Source organism: Elephantulus edwardii, unplaced genomic scaffold (genome assembly GCF_000299155.1).
Source record: "Elephantulus edwardii isolate Elephantulus edwardi_28Jun2011 unplaced genomic scaffold, EleEdw1.0 scaffold00114, whole genome shotgun sequence".
Lineage (NCBI taxonomy): Eukaryota > Metazoa > Chordata > Mammalia > Macroscelidea > Macroscelididae > Elephantulus > Elephantulus edwardii.
This window is the reverse complement of record NW_006399864.1, coordinates 3,517,275-3,530,642: the sequence shown is the minus strand read 5'-3', so window position 1 is coordinate 3,530,642 and position 13,368 is coordinate 3,517,275. Positions and strand designations below refer to the sequence as shown.

Below are 13,368 nucleotides of genomic sequence, written 5' to 3'. Positions count from 1 at the left end.
TTTTTTTTAAGTCTGTTATTTTAATAGACTCAGATTTTGGATTCTGACATCTGGATAGAATCTTCTAGCAGTTGCTCACTGTATAACCTTGAACAAAACAAATTCAGCCTCCGTTATCTCATCAGAAAAAAGATCACAGTAATTTATCCATAAATTAGATAGTTATGAAGAGTGAGATTTCTGAATAGAGCTAGCTGACCATGGTGCCTGGTTCATATGTTAAGAGCTTAATAGACACCTGTTCTTACTATTAACCATAAAATTCCCGAGATTTAGGTAAATATTATGGAACTCTGGTGGTGTAGTTCTTAGCGAGTTCTGCTAAGCCCAAACATCTTGTGTTACCTGCAGTTTGAAAACAGCATTGGCTCTTTGTGGGGGGGAAAGAGGGGCAGTCTCTGTTAAGAGTTAGCAGCGTCAGAAACACACTGGAGGACCACAAGAATTCAGAATCCATCCACCACAGGAAGTTTGAGCTAAGTATTACTATCTTTTTTTTTGGGGGGGGGTGGTTTGCAATTATTTTTTCTTTATTAATTTTAATGAAACTTTACAGAGACTTGGGGTTTCTAATCATTCATTGTTGCACTTTTCTCCCTGCCCAACCCCCGGCCCAGTTCATTCTTCACTTTGAAAAGTCAAACAAAAATCCTTTCATTGCTATACCATCCCTCCTCCCAAGTCCACTCCATGGTGCAGCCTTTGTTCTAGACTCCCGTCATGATAATAATACCCAATCATATATCCCTCCCCAACAGTTCTCTCCCTCATCTGTTTCAATGCCGTGTACATCATTCTTCCCCTGAGGAACATGAGGTACAGTAGCAAATGACTTTTTAAAACTATAGAATGAGCAAGATTTAAATTCAACTTCTTCCACAACTCACAAATGGTAATGAAGTGGTTTTAACAAGCACCCCCTCTCTCCTCTATGTTTAAACCTCAAACAGGACCTGGCATTGACTTACAAGCATCAAAATGCGAGAGATACTGACATTTCTGACATTGAATTTTCAGTTTTGAACCTACAAAGGGAGCCACTGCTCCAGCCGAATTTTGAAAAGACACAAGAAAACGGTGAAGTGAACTCCCTCTTTGCTTTTGCCAACTTCTGCTTATCTTTGGGGTTCACATTGAGTTTGGAACAAACAGATGAAGTGCTGGCAACAAACTAAAGGATGGAAAGTCTTACTTGTGGGGTTGTTCAGAATGTTATGTATTTTTTCTTTTCTTACTAGGTACATATCTCATCACTGATGAAGCAACAAGGCTCTGCTCTTTAGTATTCTAAGATAACTAAGAGCAGTAACAATTCTACCAAACAAGGGGATAATAATGCTTTCCTTTAGGAGTTATTACAAAGCAAATGTACAACAGATGATGATACTTCCACATATAGCTACAAAATATATGTGTTACATAATTTCTAAAACATACGCTTGAAAAGATCCTAGGAGGAAAAACATGGAAAATATGAAACAAATCAACAAGATTTGTCTATATCTCCAGTATACATTTTCCTTTAAAAAGAAACTCAGCAAGCATAGAAATTCTAATTGTTAAACTAATTCTAAGTAGACTAAAAAGAGACACAAAGGAATCATATGTAAGACCTGTTTTTAACGGAAAGTATAGCTCTAAAGAGATCATCGGGTGTGAAGAAGACTCATTCATCTGGCCATCCGCCAAAGCACCAGGTTTAGAGGAAACGCTGGGTGTACCCTGGAACTCAGAAAGCCGAGAATTCACATGGAAATTCCTGACATATTGACGTAATTTTTTCTTCTTTTTCTGAAAATCTGGAGACAGGAATTGCCAGGCACGCAGACCTGGGTCTCCTGATAGATGGAATCCAAGCATAACACTCGTGCTATTATCATGGAAAATGTTCTTTTTGAAAGAATCTGTAGTTGCCATGAACAATGCAACCTCCTTAGGTTTCTCCAATTGAAAAGCAAGATTGAGATTACAAAAGACCCTATAAAAATTGTGATGTGCCCAACAGCGGGAAAGAAATGTGCGGAGTGATGTAAAACTCATAACCAGTGAAACCAAACCTACAGTGCAAAGGCAAGAAAACAAATACACAAATAACAATCTAACTTATTGATTATATACTGGCTCTGGGGGCATAGTGCATAGTCTGTTAGGCTGATAACCAGAAAAGTGGCTGTTCTAATCCACTAGCAGGTGCATGGGAGAAAGTCTCCTCTCACAAAGTTCTACAGCCTGAGAAATCTAATGTCACCATGAATTAAAGCACATTCAATGGCTCTGAGTTTCATTATTTTGTTTTCTGGGCCTTTTTGTTCAGACTATCTATATAAGGAACCCTGGTGGCCTACTGGTAAAATGTTGTGCTGCCAACCCAAAGACACATGGATCAAATCCACCAACTGCTCTGTAGGAAAAAGATGGGAATTCTCTTCTATGACTTACTGCCTCTGAAAACCTGCTGGAGGGTGAGCTGTGAGTCAGTTCTGACTCAACAGTACACAACAACAACAACAACTATATGTATGATCTGAAAATTGGACTGTGACTAAGGAGGACCAAAATCAATACCTTTGCATTGTAATGTTGGGGGGGGAAAGAGCTCTGAGTATCCCATGGATGGCCAAATGGCAAGGAGGTCTGCTTTGGAAGACATGCAAACTGGGTCCACCTTTTAAACAAGGAGGATGAAATTTCATCTTTGGCTATATGGTAAGGAGGGGCCAGTTTTTGGAAAAGGAGAACATGCTGGGAAAGGTGGAAGGTCACAGAATTAGAGTAAACCCTCCGTAAGGTGAATGGGCACAGCACACACAGCGACTGTTAACAATGGGCTTGAGCATTGACGGCGAGGACACAGGGTGGGGCGGGGTTCAAGTCTATTGTTGAAGGGCTCGCTATGAGTCACAGGCTACTCAATGATACGTAACAATAACAACATATGTGTGATCAGTATTAGAGATACATCATCTTTCATTACTTATGTACTTGCAGCTGGTAGGAATGAATATTCCCTTTTTATAGCTGAGGAGCTGAGACTCAGAGAAGCAGCTCCTTGCCACAGTTACACAACAGAACACGACATTAATGGAATTCAAAGCAAGTTGATTGGCTCAAAGTCCTTGTACTTTCTAGTAAGTTGGGCTGTTGGGTAAGGCATTGTGCTGCCAACCTAATGACAGGTAGTTCAAACAGAAAAATGGGCAATCTCCTCCTGAGCTATTACAGTCCCTGAAACCCCACTAATGGTCAGGTATGAGTCAGTTCCAACGCCACAGTACGTAACAATAAAATAACAATGTTGACATTAATATCATTAAAATGATGGCATAATTCAACACTGCAGTTGAATTAAATTGTATTGAATTCCTATATATGTCACACATTATAATAGAGGAATTGCTAGAAGGGACAGCCATAAATAAAATCTTATTTCTTCCATGTAAATGATATATTTTTTCACATAAAAATAAACATGATAAATTCTAAGGAAGAAGATTGAGAAATACAAGCTATGAAAATAAGGTAACAAAACATTTCAAAACTTACTTATCAAAATGTAATCATTACTGTGAGCCTGCCATTTGTTCAACACTTTTCACTTGAACAAAATAATTCTACAAGTTTATATCTTTGAGTCTTGAAGGGCAGCCTTTTGCAAAAAGTAATGTAACAAATTTTTGTTTTTAAGGGTAAACAGCATGGCTGGAAATAATAAAAGTCATTCAGATACACCCAAATGTGACAGTAAATCTTTTTCATGGGCAGGAGTTCAGAGAACTCATTTTCTCATAAATATTCCTATATTTTATAGTGTTATAATGTCCATACAAAAAATATACTTTCAAAGTCATACGGAAACAATATTTAGATGATCATCTAAAGTTTATAATTCTATTTGTCAACTGTCCTCAAGTGCTTTATTTATTTCTTTTATCTTTTCCCCCATGTGCTTTATAAATTAATTTTCCAAGCAACCCATAACTTTTGTAAGTATGTTTGTTCAAGACAGAATTATTGAATTATGTAAACATAGTCTCTCCTAGTAAGCTTTATGCAAATACAAGTATTCTTCAGCTTTGGATGTATTCAAGTTAGGACGAAATGCACTCAAGCATTCTGCATTTTGTTTTTGGGTGGAAGGTCAACTCAGGACATAAAGACCCTGCAGGAGCTGGACTGACACACTGACTGCAGAAATGGTACAGGTTTATCAGAGATGGTGAAGTTGGCTCAGGATAGGGAAAGAATCAGAGCTACAGTTCGTTGGGTCACTATGAGTTGTAGTCAACTCGACCACACCTAACAACATTGCTTGTAATATGCACTACATGTAATGTTGCTTCGTGTAATTCGCTGATGTTATCATTCTCATATGCAGGTTCACCTGCAGATTTTTAAAAATAGAATTTATAAAGGTAGTGAAAAATTTTATGAGACATTTGACATACTTAAAAATTCACCACATACTAGTTGGAATGGAAATGTCCTAAGTTTAAGGTAAGCTTACCACATTTACATAAACTTGCTATGGTATGTTTTGCACATTTACTTTGATTGGTTTATAAGCACTCATTATGTTTCATGGACACACAAAAACCTATATAAAAGCAATATTTAAACTCCCCAAACATACCTATAAGGATTCCAACTTACACTCACAGAGCAAGGTGGTGGATTCTGAACATAAACCTTGAGGTTAGTATCAAGTGCTAACCATTATGTCACCAAGGCTTATTTATTTAGCCTCAGCCTTTTTGAAAGAAAGGCAGATGCAAGGGGAGGCAATTCATTGGAGAGGGACAACATGCGTGGAAAGGTGGAGGGATGGCAAGAGAGAGGAAGACTCCCAACTAGGTGGATTGACACAGTAACTGCAGCAATGGGCTTGAGTGGGTCAGAGATTGTGAGGATGGCACAGGATAAGACAGGGTTCAGATTTGCTGTTTATATACACCACTCGACAGCACCTAACAACAAAAACAACTCATTTTTCGTCACATACAGTGAGGTTAAAAGGGAGAGAGGGACCTGTGGTTCCAATTATCCTGGGACAAAGCATAAAAGAAATGGGGAGCATGTAAAGAGCATAAATTCACCGTAACACTTTGTGCTTCATTATCATCAAGAGTATTCCATCTAAGTTTAATTGTCTCAAAGGACCACAAAAAAGGCAAATGTTACAGCTAGATTAGTAAGAATGCTCTTCTGCAATGCTTCCAGGATAGAATTTTTCTTCCTATTTGCAATTAATGATGAATCAAGCATGGCTTTGGTTTAAAATAAGTGGCTGGGTGGTGGGACTTTTTGTTTGTTTTATCGGTCCTTTCCAGAAAGCAATGCTACTAAGCCAAAGGTGGGTGACTTTTAATCCGCGGCCCTCGGGCCAGTCTTTCATTGTTTTTGCTCAGACATTCCTCTAGGTCGTATAGCCCTGGTGTACAAGTTGCCATACCATGGTCACTTGTGATTGCTGTGAGGCTGAACACTGTGACACTGATGTGCCAAATGTGTTAATGGTTGGCTACCCAATACGGACAGAGAGTGGGGTGGAGCTCCCGATTAAAACAATCTTGGAAGGAGGAGTGGCATCCACTTCCATAATAGCTTGCCTCCGGAAACCCTATGAACCTGGAGAGAGGATGAAAAGCACCCAAGCGTAGAGGACTCTTCTTCATAGGGTCGCTATGAATTGCCTGCGACTCAACGGCACTTAACAACAACAACATCTGTCCTTTCAGTATATTAAATATCTATTAAATAATCAATATCATGCTAATATAAATTAATAGCAATGTATAACCAAACAGACCTATAGATAAAACCATCTGAAAATAATCTTTAGCAAATAAAATTATTTCCAGATTTTTAACATCAACAACAAAAGGACATAAACACAAACGGGCCCCAAAACCCTCAAGAACTCATTGTTATCCAGTTGGAATTGCCTCACAGCTGAGCTTCCCTTGGGTTTTCCATGCTGTAAATTTCATGGCAGATAATCTGCGTTCTGTGGAGCAACTGGTAGATTCAAACTTCAGAGAGGTGCAGCTTTGGGTTAACCACACCATTAGAGGAATAACAAAAGGAGGACTTCAACTCAAAACATGAGTAATTAATGGTCTGTTCCACAGATCATCAATTATTTGACTATGCAAAGGCATTTGTGCAGATCATAACAAATTATGACTAACATTGAAACGAATGGGAATCCCAGACCACTTGATCGTGCTCATGCATAACTTATACCTAGACGAAGAGGCTATTGGGCAAACAGAGCAAGGGAACAGTACATGGTTTAAAATTAAGAAAAGTATGTGTCAGGGTAGTCTTTCTCCATACTTATCAAACCTTATGCTGAGCAAATTATTTGACAAATTGGAAAAATGAAAAAGACTGTGAACTTTGGACTGGAGGAAGGCTCATCATTAACTTTTCATTACACAGATGACACAACCTCGCTTGCTGAATGGAAAGAGGACTTGAAGCGTCTGCTGCTGAGGAACAAAGGCTGCAGCATTCAATATCAATTGCATCTTAACTTCAGGAAATAAAAATTTTCACCACTGGACCAATAGGAAACTTTATGATAGTCAGAGAAAAGATTCAAACTGTCAACGACTTCATCGTATTTGGATCCACAATCAATACACTTACTCCGATCAGTAAGGAGATCAGGGTTTGTATTGTACTGGAAAAGTCTACATAAGGACCTCTCCAAATTATTGAGGAGCAGTGTTATTATTATTATTATTATTATTATTCGTTTGAGGACCAAGGTGCACATGATTGAGGCTATGGTCTTTTCAGTTACTAGCCATACTGCTGTGAGTGGACAATGAATAAGAATAACAGGGAAAGAAGTGATGCCTTTGAAATGCGATGTTGGAGAAGAGTACTGAATATCCTAAGAACTACAAAAAGAACAAGTAGATATGTCTTGGAGAAGGCACAGCCAAAGTGTTTTTTGGTTTCATTTCACATAGGTCAGGCATGTTGCTAGGAGAAGCTATTCTCTAGAGAAGGACATCATGCTTGGAAAGGTGAAGGGATGAGGTAAGAGAGGAAGTCTCTCAACCAGGTAGACTGACACAGTGACTGCAACAATGGGCTTAAGTATGCCAGAGAGTGGAGGATGGCGCAGGATAGGACAAACTTTAGATCTGTTGTTGAGAGGGGCACTATGAGTCGTAGTCAATGCCACCTAACAGCAACTGAGAATAAATTGAGTACAATTTCAAGGCATGTTGTTGTTATTTTTGTTAAATGTCGTCCAGTCCGTTTCAGCTCACAGTGACCAAGTGACAGAGTAGAAGTGCCCATCAGGCAGTTTTTGGTTGGTTGGTTGAGGTTTGTTTTGTTTTGTTTTGCTGGCATCTTCACAGAAGTAGATCCCTTCTGCTTTTCCCTCTGGATCTACTAAGTGGGTGCAAACTGCCAGCTTTTGGGTTAGCAACCAAGCACTTACCTTTGCACCACCAAGGCTTCTCATTTAAAGATGGACTAAAACGTTATGACTCACTGCTGAGGAGTCAGACCTAACTCACAGCTGACTTCCCAGCATGTTTGCAGGGGCTGTAAGTCATAAGGGAGGAGATTACCCAGTCTTTCTACCTGGGAATAGTTGGGAGATTCAAACTAAATCGTTCTCTTTAATCCTGGAAACAATGATCAGTTAAATACATTTACAGATTGTTTACACAGAGTTGCTGCAAGTCAGAATTCATTCAGAGACAGTGGGTTTGTTTTTTATTATCATTGTTACTATCAAAACCAAGGAAGGAGAAAGTGAAAAAAAAAATGTGGTAAGGCTTGGGTGGCAGAGGAAGAAATTAAAATTTTGCTTTCATTTCCTTTTCCCTACCATGAACATTATATTTGCTTCTAGTGGCAAGAAGCTGTGCTGCAATCCCGAAGGCACACAGTTTGAGGCCATCAGCTGCCCCGCAGGACAAGGGTGGGCACTCACCTCCCATACAATTAACTGCCTTTGAAAACCTGCAGGAGGGTCAGCTACGGGTCAATTCCAACTCTACGAAACACGACAACCTTATGTTGTCTTACTAACATCTCTCCTCCTAAACTCCTAAAATACTTTATTGGATATAAAAAGAAATGAAACATTATTAGAGTCAAAAATAGAAAATCAAATATCTGTAAAGTTAGGTTAAAAATGTTTCTTTCTAGTCATTGAAATTCCGAGCTTGGCCTTAAGCACGTAATCATAATAAGAATTCAGATGATCAGGTTGATAGGGACACTTGGGGATTTCATCAGCTATCAAAGGAGATAGAGTTTTACAACTCTGGCCAAGTAGTGAAACAAATCCAGTGTGAGCATGTTAGCGCGCGTGTGTGTGTGCGCACTAACAAATGTGTTCAAACTGTAATGCTGTAAAAAGAAAATGGTTTTCCAAACACTTGTACTTTAACATAAAAAATCCAACCTTACCTTCTCCTTTGATGGTCAGTCTTGTTGCTCCACTGATGCTGCCATATTTAGGAATTATTTCTGTGATTTTGGGGATTTGTTTAGAGCCACCTGAAAGATATTCAAGCATAGCAGAGTAAAATTATTACATCCTTCATTTCAAGCATCAAATGTTATACAAGCTATTGCAATTTTGTGGAAATAGTATTAGAAAATGATAGAACTAAAACTAAACTCAAGTTGTTTGTTCGTTTTGTTGTGGGTTTTGTCTTTTCTTTTTTTTTTTTTTTCTTTATAGGACTATGTCAGGGAGCTCTGATGGCCTACTGCTAAGGAGCTGCACTACTGCCCCAAAGGCAAAGGGTTCAAATTCATCATCTGCTCTGAGGGAGAAAGATTATCAATCTCCCCCTGTGTGATTTACTGCCTCTGATAAAAACCTACTGAAGGGTCAGCTGTGTGTCTATTCCTACCCACAGACAAACAACAAGAAGGACTTGCTCATGCATTTAGCTAATACTCTGTGCAAAGCTCTGTAGTAGGCATCTCACAGCAGGAGCCAGGCATGATTGCCACCATTCTTACCTACCATATTTTAAAACATCTTCTAAATTTTGTGGTGTTCTACTAACTGCAGCTCCACAAAGATGTTTAGCAAGCTAACAGTGTAACAGCGGTAAATAAAGTCTTCAAGGGGAAATTATAAAAGCCCATCAGAAATGCAGCACCAGCTAGATTGGAAGAGAAGCCTAGGTTAATACTCTGTTTTAAAAGAAAATGTTTTCTGTGATAGAGTGAGAGTATTGGAAAAAGAATTTCTGGACCATGGCTATCTTCCTGGTAGTTGTGAGTTCTTAATTTCAGTCTCACTATTTTACTCAATAAACTGCATTAGGCTCCAGAGGATAAAAATGTAAATAATACTCCAGCTTTGGTTTGTAGCCACACCACCCTCTTCCTAGACCTGGGGGATTGGCCCACCACATCCCCTGACTCCATCACTGTCTCCTTTGTTGCTTAGAAGCTCAGCGCTAGACCAGAGCCCCAGCCTTCCTGCCCCACTGCCCAGCCTCTCCTGGGTGGTAGCCCAGAACAGCCCTAAACCTGGTCCTTTCCACCCCTGAGACTGTACTGATGAGACTGAAGCCAAGTCAGGGGTAGGGCGGATAGGACAAGAATCCCAAAATGCCCTCACCTCAATAAAGTGCCTTCTTCATGGCCCTCTTAAAACAAAACAAAACAAAACAAAAACCCAAAAAACAAACAGCCCTCCCCCCTCCAGCTTTCCAAAATCTTAGCTTAAAAAGTGGCAGAAAGACAATGGGGCCACGGGAGATCCATTAGGGACACACAGACTACTTGGTTTCTTAGAGAGCATGCCTCTCTTGTGTCTTGGAAGGCAAATATTGATCAGATTGGACCAAACAGTCTGAAAGATGAAGGTAACCTTTGGTAATTCAGTCTGAGGGAGCCGCCTGAGTGAGCACCGGAATTAATGTATCAGGAGTCAGTTTCTCAGGAGAAATTTAAGCTTTGTTTTAAAACAATTCCAAGATCCACAAATGGATTTTAAAAAGTTTACTTCTCCCTTAATGTGTAGTGAAATGGAAATCATTCAAATCTGACAACTCATATAACAGGTGGAAAAATTTAGGTGGAGACTCAAAAGTCCCATAAATTATTGAGAGGTTTGAAATGGACACGTGAGAAAAGATTAAGGGACTGTTGAGGGTAGCATTCATTCTTGACTGATGGGTTTAACGTGGTTATTATAAGTGAAGCTCTCTCACAAAAAGGAGACCACCTCTCCTCTCACCAACCTTCTCCCGTGCACTTGGGGTCCGTCCTTGCTGGGAGCGCGAAGCCTGCTTCCACTTGCTGTGCATTTATAACTCACAGTAGCCTCAGCCAAGAGCAGCAAACTCCTATGACGAAGATGGATCCTATCTCCAGACCGTGGGCTCCTCGGCTATCTCAGGTTCATCCTCCGCCTTATCTCCACTGACAACTCCAATTTCTTATCAGTCCCTTCCCAGCACTCTCCTGGGCATTGCTTTGAAAAGACAGGGCAGCTGCCCCTGGAAGTGACTGACACCCAGTTCTGTCCGACTGGGGACACTGCTGCCCTTGGTTTAGAGGGCACAAAGGGCTACACGGAAAGAGAGGGGACGGATAACTCAGGTTGCGTGTCCCCATCAAGTACAGTCCTCTTTTAACTGAGTCACTTAAAAGGGAAATTTCAATAATTCAAGCAACAACAGCTATGAATTAAATGAATTTAAAATTCTCTCTCTCACTCCACTTCTGCCGCTCTCTCCTCTCCCTCGCCCTCTCTCAAAGCTCCCTCTGGGGTCCCTGGTCCCCTAGCAGCCCCACGTTGACCATGGCACCCAGCAAGGGGGGCTGGGTGTTAAGACAGAGTTCTACCTGCGCGCCCCTGGCTGCTTTGTCCCCTGGAGCCCCAGCCCGACTGGTTACCTGTGCGTGGCTCCGCGACACACAGGAGCAGCCCCCAGAGGACACAGCCCCCCGAGAGCCACAGGTGTCCCATCGCGACGCCGCTCCAGCCGCTCTGCGCGCTGCTGGGCGGAGGGTGGAGGCGGCTCCTCTGCGCATCGGGCCCGCCCTGCGCGCTCCGCTGCGCCCCTGGGATTTGCATCCTCCCTCCCCTGGGCGTGCAGAGCACCCAGCGGGCAAGCAGACCAGTCTGCTTTCGCCCAGGTGCTGCTCAAACCCGGGTCCTGACACCCAACCTGGGCCCACAGGTGCAAGGGCCCCACTTCTGTTGGCAAAGGATAACCAATGGTCAAGTTAATGTTTCTGTTATGTTGCTCCCCCCCCGCCCTTTTTTTTATAAATGTGGGGCCTGCATAGTTTCATTTCTGCCTTGGTTCTTAAACGCCCTCACATGGGCTTTGCTGGCCTGGTCCGGAGAGCTGGGCTGCTAACGTGACTCCCAGGCAGTTGGGATCCGCCAGCGCTCCGCAGAGAGATGGACAATCTCCTCCGACGCTGTTTACAGCCTCGGAAATTCAATGCAGAGTCAGCCAAGAGCTGGTCCCAGCTCAACAACACTGAGTTTTTAAGGTTTTTTGAACTATAAACCCTTATATTTTTTGAAATAGAAACTATTACCCATTCGTGTAAGTTTGTGCTAGTCCTTTAAAAGCTATACTAACATTTATTGATCACTTGACATAGAGCAAAACCCCAGGACTAGTGCATTAGAGATGTCAGCTCACAGTATATTAAAAAGGCTAGGTTATCATTGTTATCTCCATGAGCAGCTCTGGTGGGGCTGTCAATTGGGGAGTGAGCCCCTAACTCAAAGGCCCCGCCTCTCCGGCTGTTAAGATCCATCTGAGGATCCCCAGACCAGCTATCTCCTCCTCTGCGATTTACAACCTCAGAAAACACGATAAAACAAAGTTGTAAGTTGATTCTCACTCAACAGCATAGAGAGTTGGGTCTCCATTTTAAGGTCAGAGAGGTTAAGTATTTTCCTCTGACCAAAACCTTCTCATAGCTAAGCAGACTCCAGAGGCTGTGCTCTTCTCCTCCTAGGCCTCTCAGTTGATGACCTTCAGGTGAGGGTTTCCTGTTGCCACAGAGACTCAACAGATAGCAGAAAAAGGTGCTGCTGTCCTCCTAATAGAGCCTCCAATGACACATTCTTTAGTGCTTCTGACAGAGCATTGCAAACCATCTCCATTATTTCTAATAACCTAATCTAATAACCATAACAAACTATGGATCATAACAAACTGTGTCTAACCCTAAGAAGAATGGAAATCCAAGAACACCTCATCATGCTATACTTGAACCAGGAGGCAGTTGTCAGAACTGAGCAAGGGAACACTGCATGGTTCAAAATTGGGAAGGGCGTATGTACGTCAGGGATGTGACCTATCTCCACAATCTAAATGCAGGACAGATCATCTGGGCGGCTGGACTCTTAAGAGGAGGAATGTGGTATCAGGATTGGAGGAAGACTTATCTATAATCTGCTTTATGCAGATGACACAACCTTCCTTGCTGAAACTGAAGAGGACCTGAAGAGCTTGCTGCAGAAAATTAAGAACTGCAACCTTCAATATGGATTGAAACTCAACATCAAGAAAACAAAAAATATTCTCACCACTGGGCTAACTGGCAGTATTATGATCAGTGGTGAAGAGATTGAGATTGTTAACAGCTTTTGTTTTCTTGGCTCCACAATCAACACTCTTGGTATCAGCAGCCTGGAAATTAAAAGACAAATTACATTGGGAAAGTCTGCTGTCAGAGATATCTCCAGAGTACAAAAGAACAATGACATCAGTGTAGATACTAAGGTGTGCCTGAGGCAGACCATACTCTTTGCAATTACTTGCTATGCCTCAGAAAACTGTTGATTGCTGCCTTTGAACTGCTGTGCTGGAGAAGAGTGTTGAATATACCATAGACTGCTAGGAGAACAAACAGGATAATACTTGAGAGGGTGAAACCAGGATGCTCCTTGGAGGTAAGGTTCTGAGGCTTCTTCTGACATACTTTGGGAATGTTGCAAGGAGAGACCAATCCTTGAAGACATCATCCTTGGGAGGATGGAGGAACAGTGCAAGAGAGAAAGATTCTCAATGAGATTGATTGAGTGACTGGGGTAATGAAGGTTAGTGTCAGAGACAATAATGTGGCACAGGATGGAGAAGGTTTCAGCGCTATTGTACATAGGGTCACTCTGAGTCACAAGTGACTCGATGGTACATAACAATAACAACAACAACAACAAATTTCATTTTCCGTGGTTGCCCATCTCTTCCTTAGTTATCAGGGGGATAATTGATCCACTCATTTGCAGCCTCATCTTGTTAAAATTCTTGATGTTCTTACAAGATACTTAAAAGACAATATAAGCCAAATACATTGCATAAGCCTTAATTGGATCCTGGTTTGGGGAGTGGG

At 41.4% G+C, this 13,368-nt stretch overlaps 1 protein-coding gene across 1 annotated transcript in view; it reads right to left on the bottom strand.

Annotated features, from left to right (window-relative positions):
- The window catches only part of PKHD1L1 (polycystic kidney and hepatic disease 1 (autosomal recessive)-like 1), a 184,076-nt gene extending 173,101 nt beyond the window's left edge, over positions 1-10,975 (bottom strand). The window contains exons 1-2 of the mRNA XM_006892350.1: positions 10,903-10,975; positions 8,446-8,535 (exon numbers count right to left, since the gene is read on the bottom strand). Coding sequence (XP_006892412.1) covers positions 8,446-8,535; positions 10,903-10,975 — 163 coding nt within the window. The remainder of the gene's footprint in view (positions 1-8,445; positions 8,536-10,902) is intronic.
- Between the last annotated feature and the right edge of the window lie 2,393 nt (positions 10,976-13,368).